This window comes from Eublepharis macularius, chromosome 12 (genome assembly GCF_028583425.1).
Source record: "Eublepharis macularius isolate TG4126 chromosome 12, MPM_Emac_v1.0, whole genome shotgun sequence".
NCBI lineage: Eukaryota > Metazoa > Chordata > Lepidosauria > Squamata > Eublepharidae > Eublepharis > Eublepharis macularius.
The window spans coordinates 80,035,834-80,050,554 of record NC_072801.1 but is presented as its reverse complement, the minus strand read 5'-3'; the positions used below and the strand labels follow the sequence as shown (position 1 = coordinate 80,050,554).

At 58.3% G+C, this 14,721-nt stretch overlaps 2 protein-coding genes across 3 annotated transcripts; one reads left to right on the top strand and one right to left on the bottom strand.

Annotated features, from left to right (window-relative positions):
- Positions 1-206: 206 nt before the first annotated feature.
- LOC129340015 (translation initiation factor IF-2-like) lies at positions 207-995 on the bottom strand. The gene has a single exon (XM_054994558.1). The coding sequence runs from the start codon at positions 993-995 to the stop codon at positions 207-209; it is 789 nt and encodes a 262-aa protein (XP_054850533.1).
- TSC22D4 (TSC22 domain family member 4) lies at positions 638-11,651 on the top strand. 2 transcript variants are annotated; one of them, XM_054995162.1, is made up of 5 exons: positions 638-1,848; positions 2,938-3,101; positions 10,079-10,130; positions 10,319-10,396; positions 10,729-11,651. In XM_054995162.1, exons 1-5 carry the CDS (start codon positions 1,066-1,068, stop codon positions 10,927-10,929), a joined length of 1,278 nt encoding a protein of 425 aa, XP_054851137.1. In that variant the 5' UTR covers positions 638-1,065; the 3' UTR covers positions 10,930-11,651. The 2 variants fall into 2 exon arrangements, with proteins under 2 accessions (XP_054851137.1, XP_054851138.1); XM_054995163.1 differs by lacking the exon at positions 10,319-10,396 and having other exon boundaries at positions 644-1,848.
- The last annotated feature ends 3,070 nt before the right edge of the window (positions 11,652-14,721 follow it).

Sequence of the window (14,721 nt, the reverse complement as noted above, 5' to 3'; positions counted from 1 at the left end):
CGTGGCAACGACCCGGTCTTGCGGCTGAGAGCCGGGCAAGCCCGGCCAGGCGGCCCGTGGCGCCGGGGGCCAGCTGGGGCCGCCCTTTGGCGCCGGGAACCTGGAATCGCGCGGCCGTCGGGAGCTCGGCACGGCCTGGGACGCCCGCGGAAAGGGTCGTGCCGTGCCGAGGACTGGCGCCTGCGGAGCGCGCTCGGGCTGCTTCCTTAGGGGCAGAGTCGGAGAGTCCGTCTCCCGGCCTGGCCCGGCCCGGCGGTCCCTAGTCCTTCCGGGCGCCGATGCGGGGGAGCCGCTTGATGCAAGGAGGGGCGCGAAACTGCCGCGCGGCGCGACACGTAATTCGCGTGCCCAGGAGCCTGGGAGGCCCGAGGGAGCGGCCCCGCCTGGCCCGACCGAGGCGCCCGTGGGCTGGGCCGCGCCTCCCCCCAGCCGAGCGCGCGTGGTCGGGAGGGGCGTGGCGGGGAGGCGAGCCCGGCGGGGGCCTGGGGGACTCGCGGGCGGGGGCCTTCCCTTCCCTTCGCGGGGGAGGCGGGCCTGGGCGGCGCCGGCGAGGGCTGCGCGCTCCCCGGACGGGCCCCAGCTGCGGGAGGGGGGGCAGTCAGCTGGCTGGGAGGGGGCCGGACTTCCTGGTGCTGCTGCCGCTGCTGCCGCTGCTGGGGCTTGTCAACAGGCGAAGGCGAGCGGCGGCGGCGGCGGCGGCGGCGGCAGCCCCGGGGACGCGGGCGGGGCGCAGGGCCGAGGCGGCAGCCCTTCCCCGGTCGGCTCCGAGCAGCTCTGCGCCCTTCTTGCCCGCGATGCCCCCCGGCGCAGCCCCCTGAGCCGTGGCCAGAGCCGCGGAGGATGGGGGCAGGCGCCCAGGCGTAGGGCCCGCCGGAGGTCGCCCACCCGCCCGCGGGACCCCCGCTCGGCTCGGCTCTTGTCGGAGGGGACTGGCATGTCCTCGGTCCGGTCGGCTGGCAGCTCTCGCCCCTCCTCTCTGACGCTGGCCTGGCCATGGCGCGGTGGCGGGCGGTTCCGCGGTCTCCTTAGCACGGCTGGCCGCTTGCCCCTCTGCCAGCTGCCGCCATGAGTGGGGGCAAGAAGAAGAGCGGCTTCCAGATCACCAGCGTCACCTCGGATTACCAGCACAAAGAGGCTTCGCTGGGCGGAGAGGCCAAGGGGCCCGCTGGCCCCCCAGCAAGTCGGGGCCTGGCCGCCACTGAGGAAGCCGATGCTGGAGAAGGGGACAGCCCCAGGGCCTCGGAGGGCCCTGTGCCCCCAAACGGGCCCTCGGCCCCCAGCTCCCCAGGGGCACCCCCCTCCTTCCAGGGGCCTGGAGTAGTGGCTGGCTCTCGGTTCCGTGTGGTCAAATTGGATCAGGGCTCGGGAGAGCCGTACAAACGCGGTCGCTGGACATGCCGGGATTTCTACGACCAGGAAGTGGATCAGCACCTCGTGGGGCGGTTTGTGGACTCGGCACGGCACCCCCAGTCTCTGGATTCCCGCCTGGAAGTGGCCGGACTCTTGGCAAAGCCAGTGAGCCCATACAGTCCACAGCCACCACGCCGGGGTCCCTACTTGCCATCCCAGCTGGTCCTGCCCACCCCTGGCCCCTCTGGCCACCAGGCCCGCTCCCTGGGTGGGGGCTTGCCTGTGCTTGTCCACCCCAACAGGACTCCTTCCAGTCCCGTGTCCCTCCACAGCTCCCTCGCAGTGGTTGAAACCCGACCACCAGCTCCTGGGGACAGCACCAAAGAGTCGGGTGACCAAACCCCACCTGGCACCCTCCCAGCCTTGGTGGTGGAAGAACATTTGCTTCCCAAGAATGTCTCCCAGCTGATCCAGAGAGAGACGGAGGAGCGGTGCAAGGTGAGAGCTTTGGAGGGGGGGGGGGAAACGATCCTTTGAAAGCTCCCGTCTGCCCTGGTCATCCAAGTCTCTATGCTTCTACGTTAGGTGCTGAGAGACTGAGGGACAGAAGCCAAGACCATTGTGGGGGGGCTGAAACTTTCAGTGCCCCAAAATGATTTTTGTGCTCCTGTGGAACACCCAGCTACTTGAAATGGCTCCCGTTAATGCGAATCGTCTTAGCGTGTGTCCGTTCTTGCCCTCACTGTACTCTTGACCACAGCACCCTTAACACATCTGTGGAGAACGGAGCTGGACCAGGTGGCTCAAGGCCTCCACAACCCTTCAGTGGTAGGGTAGGGGCTGGCTGGGGGTTCCTGGGGCTGGGACTGCTCCTCTCTCCTCTAATGCACAGAGGGGCCCCAACTCCAGAGGGCGGCCTTGGCAGCTGCCCCTCCCCTACTGGAAACGCACAGCCCAGGGCTGGCCATGCTCAGGGAGGTGGAGAGGGGGCCATGGAGGCATTGGCCCGTTTGGGGGTGTGTGTGGGGGGGGGATGGATTTTGGCAGCCTGCCCCAGCCTCAACTGAGGTGGCAGCCACAGTGCATCCTGCTCAACCGGCTTTTGCTGGCTGTGGGGGTTACAGCCGTTGTACCCCTCCCTCTGTGACAGAACAAGGAGCCATTGATGATGGGGGGGGCTGAGCGAGGGAGGGGACGGACACCTGGGTTTTTCTGGAGCAAGCCCCTTGGAAGGGAATGGGGCAGGGGAGGGGAGGGGCGAGGGGGCTGCTTGCAGCCTTGTTCTCCTGAGAAGCCCGTCCCTGTCCTCTCTGGCCAGAACACACAGCAGTTCCTTGTCTTCTCCTGGCCTGCCCTCTGTGCTTGGCGGAGGAAACACCCCTTGACCCGGTTCCTCTCCTCTGCATGGCCACAGACCACAGTCTGGCTCCCCTGGGTGGGGCCCGGGGGGCGGGGGGCAGTGTAGTCCCATTCTAGGCCTGGGTGGGGGCTTCTTGCTTGCCTTGGCGCTGGCTATCAGAACAGACACGGGGGCCCATCCTGGGGCCCTCCTGAGGGGCAGAGGCTGAGCTCTTTCTCACCCTGCAGGTCCTGCCCAGAGAGTCCCGCTCACGACCCTCCTCCCCAGCTCCCCCCCTCTTCCGAGATGCCAGTCCCAGCCGGAGGACCTCAGACCCCTTCGGTGTTGCCCGCTTCAGCTTGGCACGCTCCATGTTTGGTATGGGAGTTGCCCATGACAGCGACGACGATAGGTAGGTGTGGGGGCGCCTCTTCTGCCACATGCCAGTTCCTTGGGGAAGAACTGCCGAGGGAGCCGGGCAGACTGGGGAGGAGGCAAGCAAGGCCGAATGGCTGACCAGCTCCCCTGGCAGGCCCTGCCTGTCCCCTCCCCACAGGGGGTGCCTCTGTCCCTGCCCTGCTGGGCAGGGGTTCGAGTGCCGCTTCCCTGGGATGCTGGCAGGCACGTAGGGCCAGGCAATCAAGAGAAAGGTCCATCCGTGTCTGGGGGCTGGAAGCCATTTCCCCTTGGGGGTGGGGGTGGGGGTTCCTGGCTCTGCCAAGGGGGCTGCACGCTCCACGTGTGTGAGCAAGAACACCTCTTACTCCAGAGCAGGCCTGGCAACAAACTTCTGCTGATGGGGAAGTCTCTGAATTTCTTCAAGAGGAAGGAAACGGGGACGGAAGTGGAATTGGCGGGAGCAGATTCATCTGAGTGGGGTGGGGTGGGGGTGGGGCTGGGGTGGGGGGTGTCACCATCCTGGCGACAGGAAAGAGGAAAAGTATTCAGAGACTCCGCAGTGATGTAACAGCTTGTGGGGGCGGGGGGCGGGTAAAGAACAGGGCCCTGGGCTCCCCTCTCCAAACCACCTTGTGACTGGAACAGGCCCGTCTCTGTGCATTGGCCCTGGAGATGTTTGGCTGCCTTTACTCGCCTTTGTGGCTTTTCTCTGTGAAAAATGTCGTGAGCTGGTGTCATGGGGGAGGGGTTGTGAGTTTGGAATTTAGGGGTGGGGGAGGGGAGGCGATGAGCTCTGTAGCGTTCCCGAGCCCTGCCTGTCCCCTGAAAGCGGAGCCTCGGGGCTTCCGTGGGCAGAGGCTGGTGCCTGCCTCTCAGGTAGGTGAGACGTGCAGAGCTTCAGCGCCACCAGCCTCTTTCCGTCTTGCCAGGCTCCAGGCGGGCGTGAAGCGTTCTGTTCCACATGCGACCCTCTCTGACCCTGGGCTGGCTCTGCTCCTTCCTTCCCTCGCCTCCCTCAGCGGAGGAGGCGCATTTCTGGCTTTGGTGGCTGCCCTGGGCCACGGAGCCTTCTTCCTTCACTGCCGCCGGCTGGGCCCTCTCCTTTGTGGCCCTGCGTTTGCTGGGAGGCTCTGCCTGTTGCAGAAGGGGAGGCTGGGGCGAGCAGGAAGAAGGCCTGGGAGGCCCCTGGAAAAGGCCTGGTACCTGCTGGCTCATGGACTCGTGGGGCGTGTTCTTGGGAAGGGTGCAAAGGGCCACTGGCGGGCGGGCAGGTTACTGAGGCCAGGGATCCCTGGGGTGCCGGCTGCATGACGGGTCCCGTGACGTCCTGCTCTGCTCCTGGGGAAGTCCGTCCTGCCTCCCCGTGGGTTGAGTGCTTCCTCTAGAAAGGTGTTATGAGGAGGGCGTTTGGAGGCCATCCTTAAGGACACAGAGTCAAAACCGGCGAAAGACGAAGGGGCCTTGGGGGGAAAGCCCAGCAGAAGACCTCGGGCGGGCGGGCGGGCGGGCGGGAGTTGTGCAAGGAACTTTGTGTTGCGTTTTTGAGGCCAGGACTCTCCCCTTGGCATGCCAGAGCGCCCCTCACAGGCCTACAAGCAGTGGCTTGCGCAGGAGCGCGTTCTGTGCTTGCAGCCCCTCTGACCTTTGCCCTCCGCTCCTTTGCCAACTGGCTTTGGCACTCCTGCTGCGTTGCCCCCACCGTTTCTATCCATTTGCCACCTTTTCATCACGAGCTCATGATTCTTCGGTCCCCTTTTTATCCTCACAGCGGCCATATCAGGTAGGAAGAGAGGCTTGTTTTTTTTAGAAAGTTTCAGAGGACAGCTGGCCCCAAGGTCACCCAGCCAGCTTCCGGGGCAGTGCAGGGCTCCAAAGCCAGGGCTGCAGCACTGCAGCCACTGCAGCCACACGGACTCTCATTCCTTGACCTGTGGTGATTGCCCCCCCCCCAGATCATCCCCCCAGCCTATCTGCACTGGCAGGTTTGGATACAGGGCGTGTGCTGCTCATTTTCACACTCACCACGGTAGCCTCTTCTGCCTCCCTGTCCATCTCCTTCCAACATTCTCTCAAACTCCTTTCTAGAGGAATGGGGGGGGGAGTTTCTCTTCCTTTCCCCTCGCAGTCATGCTATTTGCAGCCTTGCCAACCCCCCCATCACTCAGCAGCCCGCTAACCTCTCCTCCTCAGGGATCCTCTAGCGAGAGTAGATCCAGAGGAGTTAGCCGTGTTAGTCTGTAGTAGCAAAATCAAAAAGAGTCCAGTAGCACCTTTAAGACTAACCAATTTTATTATAGCATAAGCTTTCGAGAACTTGAACTTTGGAAGAGAACTTGATTCTCGAAAGCTTATGCTATAATAAAATTGGTTAGTCTTAAAGGTGCTACTGGACTCTTTTTGATCTAGCGAGAGTGGGGTCTCACCCCGCCCCCCCCCGCCCCCCCCGCAGAAGAGAAGGCTGGCCCAAGCCGGCACCCACCACATTCTTCCCGGGATTTGACTGGGCTATTCTTAGTGGTGTTTACGCAGTTGCTGCCAGGCGGCCAGAACTGAGTAGCCAGTGAGGACAGGGGGGTGGATGGCAGGGGAGGGGGAGGGAGGGGGGCACTTCCAGCAGGGGGCCCTTCCCAGGTCAGCCCTGCGGAGTGATCTTGGCACAGCGCTACAGCAGTGGAAGACAGGCCCAGCACGGGATATGGGGTGTGTGTGTGTGTGCTGTGAGCCAGGGCCGAGTGGCAGTGCGAATGCCAGCATGCAGGACTCCATGTCTGCCTTGGCGCTCCTTCATGCCAGCTGCTCTGAACCTGTGCCCTAGGGCAAAGGAGGCTCCCTTTTGCTGTCACAGGCAAACCAGCTGGGCTGGTTCTTAAACTCACACAGTCATGCCCCACTGACCCCCACCCCAACCAGTCCCCAGGTGTGTGGTTAACCCCTGGGGTACCTGAGAGCCTGGTGGGGCACATCCTCACCCCACCCAGGTACCGTCCTCCGTGTCCTGAAGGCACGAGAAGCATGCAGTCCCCGGAAGGACAGAAAGGAACGTTCAGGTGCGCAGGTGTGAGCGAGCACGACTCTCATTTGAGCAGGCAAGTCTCTGCCTTAGTCAGAGATCTTTGCCGGGAAAGGCTGAGCCAGGGCTGAGGCTGCCGTTCGGCTTCCTCAGTTCTGCTTCCAAATCCAAGGTGTGTTTACTTGGCAGATGCTCAGAGCCGAGTCCTGTCCCTGGAACAGGTTCCTGGGGTCCCACTCAAATCTTGAAATGAACCAGAGTGTCCATCAAAGTAGAAGATCTCCTCTGCCAAATAACCAAACCGGGCCCTGTGATTGGTTAGACTTCTGGCCTGCCCCATTCCCTGGCTGGGGTGTGTGTGTGAGAGAGAGCAGGCAATCCGCTAAGAAATGCCAGCCTTCTTGTTCAACAAGCTAAGCTTGACACGTTGTGTATTCGTGAAACACAGAGCACTCATCCCCAAAGAAAGCAAGCGAGAAGCTCTTGGCTTGGCATCTCCAAGGCTGGGGAAGGGGGAGGGGAAGCCTCCCTGCATACTCCGCACATCCCACCCACTGTGCTCTTGCAGAGGTGGGAAGGGGCCACATCCTGGAAGACTGGCCAGTGGTAGAGGGGCGCAAGGTCAGCTGGGACTTGGCTCTTGCTCCCTCCACCCACACTCCAGGTCAGCAGCCTGTGAGATGCACGAACGTCAGGAGTCACCAACTATCCTGAGAAGATGGGGGGCGGGGGGGGGGGCAAAGCTGGCTTTTCACACCCAGAGCCCCTGGCCCAGGCTATGCCACAAACAATCTGGGTGGCCCCTTTCCCAGACAGGCCGCAGCCCTCTGTTTCGGAGGAGCCCTCCAGTCTCAACACAGCTTCTTTCCCCACCTGGGGCTGGATCCCGGGGTTCCATTCCCACCAATGAGTGCCTGGCGCTGGGTTATGTAACACTTTGGGCTCCCTGCCCAGTTTCCATAGTAATATCCCCACCCCCTGGGTGGGAATGGTGTAAACAGAGGGTGGCAGGCATAGAAAGGCCCCTTTGTGCCCCCCTCCCTGCTGCATCAGAGCCAAGAATGGGCGTGGGGGGAGCAAATACTGTTGTAGGCCCTCCAGTCCGTTGTTGCAGCCCCTTTCTTTCTAGGGGCTTTTGCCTGCACTTTTGTGGGTGAGCTCTGATGGGGGAGTTTCCAGTATGCTGGCGCAGCTGGTGTCCCAATACAGTGGTTGGCTCCCCTCCCTTGAGTGGGGGGGGCACAGCACATGGACTTGGCCAATGGGAGTGAATGAGAGGGGGCTGAGCGCCAGGCACAGAGATGGCTATTTATGCTGAGCCAGGGAGCCCTGCCTGGCCTGGCATCTGTGGAGCAGAGTGCCCACCCCGTCCCTCTGAGCGTTTTGCTGGGACTTGGGGCAGGAGCTGCTTTCCCAGGGGCTCAAATCCTGCGAGGTTTCCTCCAGGGCTCCTGCCTCTGCCATACTCTGCAGCGCCCAAGTCGTCTCGGAGGAAAGGTGTGGTAGAGCAGGCGCCCGGATCACATAGGGTCTCGACGCAGAAGCAGAGGCCCACTTGTCGTTCAGCAGGCCACGCTTCTCCAGGGAGAGAGAAATTACAGGACTGGAAAGGAAAGGATTCCAGTGGATTACAGGGGATCTGGGGCTCACAGTGGAAGATCATCTGTGGATCTGGAGTTGAGGCAATAGCAGAGTCAAAGCCCAAAAGATACCAAAGGAGTGCAGAGGCCACGAACCAGAAGAAGAAAGTCCTCAGAAAGGGGCTGCACTGGGACCAGCAAGGAGCTGTCATGTCACTGGATCACCAAGGAATGTCTGTCAAGTCCATGGTGAATGCTTATGAGACCCACTGGGAGTCTCGAGGCTGTGGGTGCTGCTTACTCCCCGATTCAGGGGACCCCCATCGCCACAGGCAACGTGGCTGCACTTCCCCAGCCCTTTCTCGGGACTCATCCCCTGCTCGGACTAGGCCAAGGGATACCCCAAGATGCCACAGGAAGCTCGGTGGCCAGAAAAAAGAGGTTGACAAAACTCTCGTCTCTCTCCTGCTCGTCCTACACAGGTAGTGAGTAGGACTTTGGGGGGAGAGGGAAAGGGTGCACGGGGGTGTGAGAGAGGATGTTTGCAGATGTGGGCTTGGGACTGGGGCAAGAGAGCTGGGCTCAGACTGGGGGGACCTGGGCCCAGCACCCCGTTCTGCCACGATGTTGCTGGGCTGAGTGGCTCCGTCTGGCCGCCTAGTCAACCCTGCAGAATGATTATGAGGACCGTGGGGCAAGAACGCACGACGTTCAGAGGGGATATCCCCAAAGGGATTGTGGGCTCCTCTGGAAGTCTGACTGGCTAGGAGTGGAAATAGACTTTTGTTCTGAGCCAGCCCAGCAAGACAAGCCCCCATTATAGGGGGAAACTTCTGGGTAACTCAGACTGGAGGGTGGCACAGAAGGAAAGGCCAGGATCCAGAGTAGCACAGTTTGTGCCGCGTCCCCCACAAGGACTCTGCGTTTGTTTCCTGTGAATTGCAGTCCTGCAGACCACAAGCCCAATAGTTTTGGAAGCTGCAGAGAGTGTAATAAGGTGGCCTGCCCACAAGCCCAGGGCCGTATAGCAGCTAGAATGTCTGCCTAGGGTCAGAGAGGCCCACGTTCGATTCCTCACCCTGCCATAGAAGCTTGCTGGGCAACCTTGGCCCATCACACGCTCAGCCTAACCCACCACGCAGGGTTGGTTTTTGTGAGGGGAACAATGGGGCAGGTGCCTAATTCTTCATGTGTAAAAGGCAAGGGGCTGTAGCTAACCCTATCTTTCTCCGTACCCAAGGTGGCTCAGATTTGCGGGGTGGGGGTGGGGGTGTCACACCTGAGTTTGGAACCTCTCTCTGCTAATCTGAGATACGTGTTATTCAGTGGTAATGGAAAGATGCTGTGCATATGTTTAAAGACCCCTCTTGCATTAATAGATCCAGAGAAGTTAGCCACGTTAGTCTGTAGTTGCAAAACAGAGTCCAGTGGCACCTTTAAGACCAACCAACTTTATTGTAGCATAAGCTTTTGAGAACCACAGCTCTCTTCGTCAGATGCATGATGCATCTGATGAAGAGAGCTGTGGTTCTTGAAAGCTTATGCTGCAATAAAGTTGCATCTGACGAAGAGAGCTGTGGTTCTCGAAAGCTTATACTACAATAAAGTTGGTTATTCTTAAAGGTGCTACTGAACTCTTTTCTATCTCGCATTAATACGTTGTGACAAACAAGTTTGTGAGCCATGGGCAGGGCTGGATGTCAGTTTGTGGAGAGGTTAAGCTTCTAGCAGGCTCTTGGCTTATTTTATGGCTGATTTTAATGTTTAGCATTGATAATTTTATAGTGATGGTTTTTCTGATTTTATTACATTTTTTACATTGTGAATTATTTTGAGACAGCATTTGAAGTGGCAGCATATTTACTTATCATTCTAGTCTGCCTCTTTCACTGAGACGCAAGGCACATCACACGGTGTAGCCGATTATGATCGATGACTGGGACCGTCAATAAATAATGCAATACAGTTTGGATAGGAGATACATGGAAAACGAGCCTAAATCTGAATGCAGTGCTGAGACAAGCATAAGCAATTCAGTCGGACATGTTGACAGAGGTTACCTAGTGAGAGCATGACTACCACAACAGACAAGTGTACCGTGGTACAGTTTACAGCCCCTGCCCCTTTACCAAAGCTGCTTTCTGAACCATTTTCTTCTAGTGCATCCTTCCTACCTGTGTAAAAAAGCCCTGTTGAATAATTCAGTTTGGCAGTTGTGGAATAAATAAATGAAATGTGGAAGTTGGTTTCTGGAGGACTGCCTAACACGTTCTTACTGTGGGTACCCAAGTATTTGCATGGTTGAGGGTTAAGCCTCCACGGGGGTTCAGGAAAGCCCAGCATGGCTGGGACGGCGGATTCCTCTGTCTCTTAATGCCTCTGTCCATCTCTGTCTCACAGCGGAACAAGCAGCAGCATGATTGCCATAGACAACAAGATTGAACAAGCCATGGTGAGTCAAGGGACCAAGCAGGGGAGTGCCCCCCCCACCCCACCCCGTGTGCCCAAAAGAGTAGCTTCAGCTCTTTTTGAGTGTCATCAGCCGTGGCTGTAGGTATTTTTTGTGATAATCCCCAGTCCTCGGGCAGAAGAACTTTCAGTTGCCCCCCCCCACCCCCACCTTTCTGGTTTCGTTTAAAGAGGCTGGCATCACTGACTCCAATTTGCCCAGCTGCACAATCCCCTCGTGCTCCAATAACCCCTTTGGCAGCTGTGAAAGTGAGTCTCTGTGCATGTGCTCAGGGGCACGTTCATTAACGCCCCTCTTATTCAGGGTTTGCTCAACGGTGGGAGGAGCCTGGGGTGATGGGAGGCCGAGGGGGGAAGGCACCGGAGGGCCGCTGCTGGGGGTCTGGGTCCCTGCTAGCGCAAACTGTGCCCTCAGCTGCCGTCTCTTTTTCCACGCCAGCACCCAGGACAGGGTCCCTCTGAAGGGGTGAACACGCCTTGCCAACTGGAATGAGAGCAGCTGGGGGCAGGCAGGGAGGGAGCGCTCCTCCCGGGGAGCCACCCTTGCTCACGGTGCCTCTGTTCTGCCTGCTCCTGTCTAGGACCTGGTGAAGAGCCACTTGATGTTTGCGGTGCGGGAGGAGGTGGAGGTGCTGCGAGAGCAGATCAAGGAGCTGTCGGAGCGCAATGCCTTGCTGGAGCAGGAGAACGCCCTGCTGCGCTCCCTGGCCAGCCCCGAGCAGCTCGCTCGCTTCCAGGCTCAGCGCCACGCGGCCAAGCCCCCGCCCAGTGGCACTGCGTGAACCTGCGTGGCCAGGAGGGGGGTGCGATCGAAACGAAGGGATGGTCACGAGACACGGATTCCCGCAGATGTGAATGGGGTGGGCAGCTGGAGCATGTGTGCGTGCGTAAGCGTGTGAAGCCAGCCTTTGGGGGGGGGCAAGGGGAGAACTTGTGCCTTCAGGGGGTCGAATCCAAACTTCTTGGTTTTGTTCCCCAGCTCTGGAAAGGGAGTGGGATCTTTTGCCAAAGACACAATTAATAGCAAGGAGTGGGGGTGAAGAGTAGGGGTCTTTCACTGACTGGAAAAGGTCTCCATCTAGTAGGACCTTAAAAGACCAACAAGATTTCTAGGATATCAGCCTTTGAGAGTCAAGCTCCCTTTAGCAGATTATCTGACTCTCAAGTTTATACCACGGAAAACTCCTCGTTGTTCTTTAAGGTGCTTCTGGACTCCGAGTCTTGCTTTTCTACGGCAGACCACCAGAGCTGCTCCCCCGAAGCTCTCTCCACTGGCTGGGCTGGTCCTCAGAAGCCCCAAACTGGCCAGATCTGCCGCCGCCACCAGCTGGGGTCCTTCTGTAGTCATTTCATTGAAATGGAAGACGGGCGGCTTGTTTTCCAGACTCTGCTGGAAACGGGGGCAAGGAGTGCGGGCTGGGGTGGGATGGAGCTGGCAATAATTTTATATTGGACACTTTTTTTCAGTATTTCAGGATATTAAAGTGCAAAATCACTCCTGTCACCCTTTATGATGTTTTCTCTTTGTTTCAGGAGAGCAGGGTGGAGCGGGAAGGGATGGCGAAGAGGTGCTTTGCTGTAACTATTACATGTGGCTTTTAATACCAGCTTCTGGCAGAGTGTGGAGGGATCATGCGCCACGCAGTCCACAAACACCCACGACAAGGCAAAAGTGGCCATGATTCAAGTGCCCCCTCCCCTAGTTGCCGGTAGTGCCAGGGCAACGGGGGAGGGCTTGCTGGCCATAACAGGCCTTTGGCCAATGCGTGGGAGGAACTGCCTCCCTCCCCAGACAGCAATCAGTCAGCTCTTCACCCTGGGCAGCCCAAATCCACTGAATTTTCTTGAGGAAGATGGTTTTCGGACACACAGGAGCGACATCTGGATCCCCAAATAGGTGGCTGCTTTCCAGCCCCACCCCTCCCTGTGCTGGAGAAAGGAGGGATTCCAGCATCAACATCCAGGCACGTGTGCCGATGCCCCAGAGGAGCGGCAAGGCCTATTGTTCGGCACCTCCTGCCCTCTCCCTCAGCAAGATCACAGTGTTCCTGCAGGACTGGGACAAACAGTGCCACTGGGCTGCCCCACCCCCACCCCCACCCCCAGCTGGAATGAAAGGGACCCTGTTTGGTGTGTTGTAGGCCACTCCCGGCTCGATAAGGGTTTGGCAAAGCTCCCACAAGTTCCCCCACTCACACTTCTTGCAATAGGAGATCCTGAATGCACCTCTGTAATCCGTTGTCACGGCTTGTTCTGAACAGATGCCACCGGGCAGGGCACACAGTAGAACCGCAGCCACTGAAGAGAAGCTAGCTACATGGCGCATCAGCCGACTCCCCCAAACGGTTGCAGCCACCATGGCTGCGAGAGTCACAGGGTCCCAACTGAAGCACCCAGCAAGGAAAATCACTCCAGGCAGCCCAGCTGAGCAAGACAAGGCCGGCTGTTGCCTGCCAGTGTTCCTGTCCCGTCTGGCTCGCGAGAAAATCCCGGCCTCACTCCAAATATGGTGATGAAGGAGAGGGCGAGCTCCACCTGTCCCCCGAGTCTGCTCAAGGAAACAGGATTAAGAGGACACAGGACTGCCAGCTTGGGAGCTCTTTGGGCAGCTCTGCCAGAATAATAATAAATAATAATAATTGTGCTTATATACCACTCTTCTAGACAGATTAGTGGCCTACCCAGAGCGGTGAACAAGTTAGTTTTATTATTATCCTCACAATACAGCTGGGGAGCTGGGGCTGAGAGGAGCGGAGTCCCAGTGAGCCTGGTAGTGCCTTGCTAGCCAGCAGGCGGTGCAAATTCAGGATTGGAAGACCTAAGCCAGGGACTTCGGCCCACAATACTCTGGCCCTGGGGCTGCTCTGCTGCTGGGAGTCCATCTTCCACTGCTCTGGCCATGCCGCTGCATGGAAGCTTCAGGCGTTCACAGTGTGTGTCTGGTAACCTAGCAACCACCTAGCTCCCCAGATGCTGGGGGACACCATGGTGCTGTGTGCCTTCCCTTTGCTGTTGCTGGCAATGCTGTCAGTGAATCAAGCCCAGCCGCAAAGGTTCAGAGAAGAGCCTGTGCTGAGAGAGAGGCAGAAGTTCCCCGGCTCTTGTTGGGACAGAAGGCACAAGTTTGACTCTTGGGACAGGGACTGCCCCTTCCCACTACTGCTGTGGCCCCTGCTTTTGGCCCTCTCTGGCTCTGTAGCTGTTTATGCCCTGTGTTTCAGGGGGCAAGAGGTGAGCAAGACAAACTCCTTGGCCAGCCACGGGCTGACCCATTCCTACCTTGCCTCTCGAGAGACGGGCTGGGCTTTTTGCTTCTCCGCTTTGCTGGAAGGCTCCGTCTCTCTTCAGTGCTTCTTATAAACTATTTATGCTGGCAACCACCACCACTTCCTCTGGCAATGCAGCCTGTGGGTTAATTTACTTTGTCTACAGAAGTACTCTTTGTCTTTAGTCTGATGTCTGCCAATCGGGATGGTCAAATTGGCCTGTGGTTAGAGGCAGGCTGGAGACATTTGTGTGCTTGTTCATCTTCTGTCGTTTCCTCCTGGAGACAAGGCCAGACCCAACTGTTTAAGCCATTTTCCATGTGGAACCTCATCTATCCTCTACCCCGAGTGTTTGGCTGTGAGGAAGGGTGTGTGTGTGTGTGTGTGTTTAAAGACAGGTCACGCACCTGCTTCTTTTGTCTTACACACCTGCAGGATTCTTTGTGCCAGTGGGAATGGAAGGGCAGAGTTTGGGATTGTAACTTTTAAAGGAAAACCTACAAGCCAGAGGATCACAGAATCACAGAGTTGGAAGGGACCTCCAGGGTCACAATAACAACAACAACATTCGATTTATATCCCGCCCTTCAGGACAACTTAACGCCCACTCAGAGCGGTTTACAAAGCATGTTATTATTATCCCCACAACAAAACACCCTGTGAGGTGGGGGGGGGCTGAGAGAGCTCTGAGAGAGCCGTGACTAGCCCAAGGTCACCCAGCTGGCTTCGAGTGGAGGAACGGGGAATCGAACCCGGCTCTCCAGATTAGCGTCCCATCACTCTTAACCACTACACCAAACTGGCTTATCTAGTCCAACTCCTGCACAATGCAGGAAATTCACAACTACTGAATCAAATTCAAGGTTTTGGTATTAACCTATAGAGGGCTATGTGGACTGGGACCTGCGTATCTTTGGGACTGCCTCTCCCCATGTGTGCCCCTGAGAGCGCTTCGATCTAATGATAAACAGCTACTAATGTTCCCTGGCCCCAGGGAGGCCCGCCTAGCGTTGACCAGAGCCAGGGCCTTTTCGGTCCTGGCTCCAACCTGGTGGAACGCTCTGTCTCAGGAGACCAGGGCCTGGTGGGATCTGTTATCCTTCCGCTGGGCCTGCAAGACAGAGCTGTCCCACCAGGCGTTTGGTTGATGCTGGGTAGGGCCCCCACCTAGGGTTGCCACCCTCCAGGTAGTGGCTGGAGATATCCTGGAATTACAACTGGTCTCCAGGCCACAGAGATCAGTTCACCTGGAGAAAATGGCTACTTTGGGGGGTGGACTCTCTGGAATTATGCCATGCCAAGGTCCTT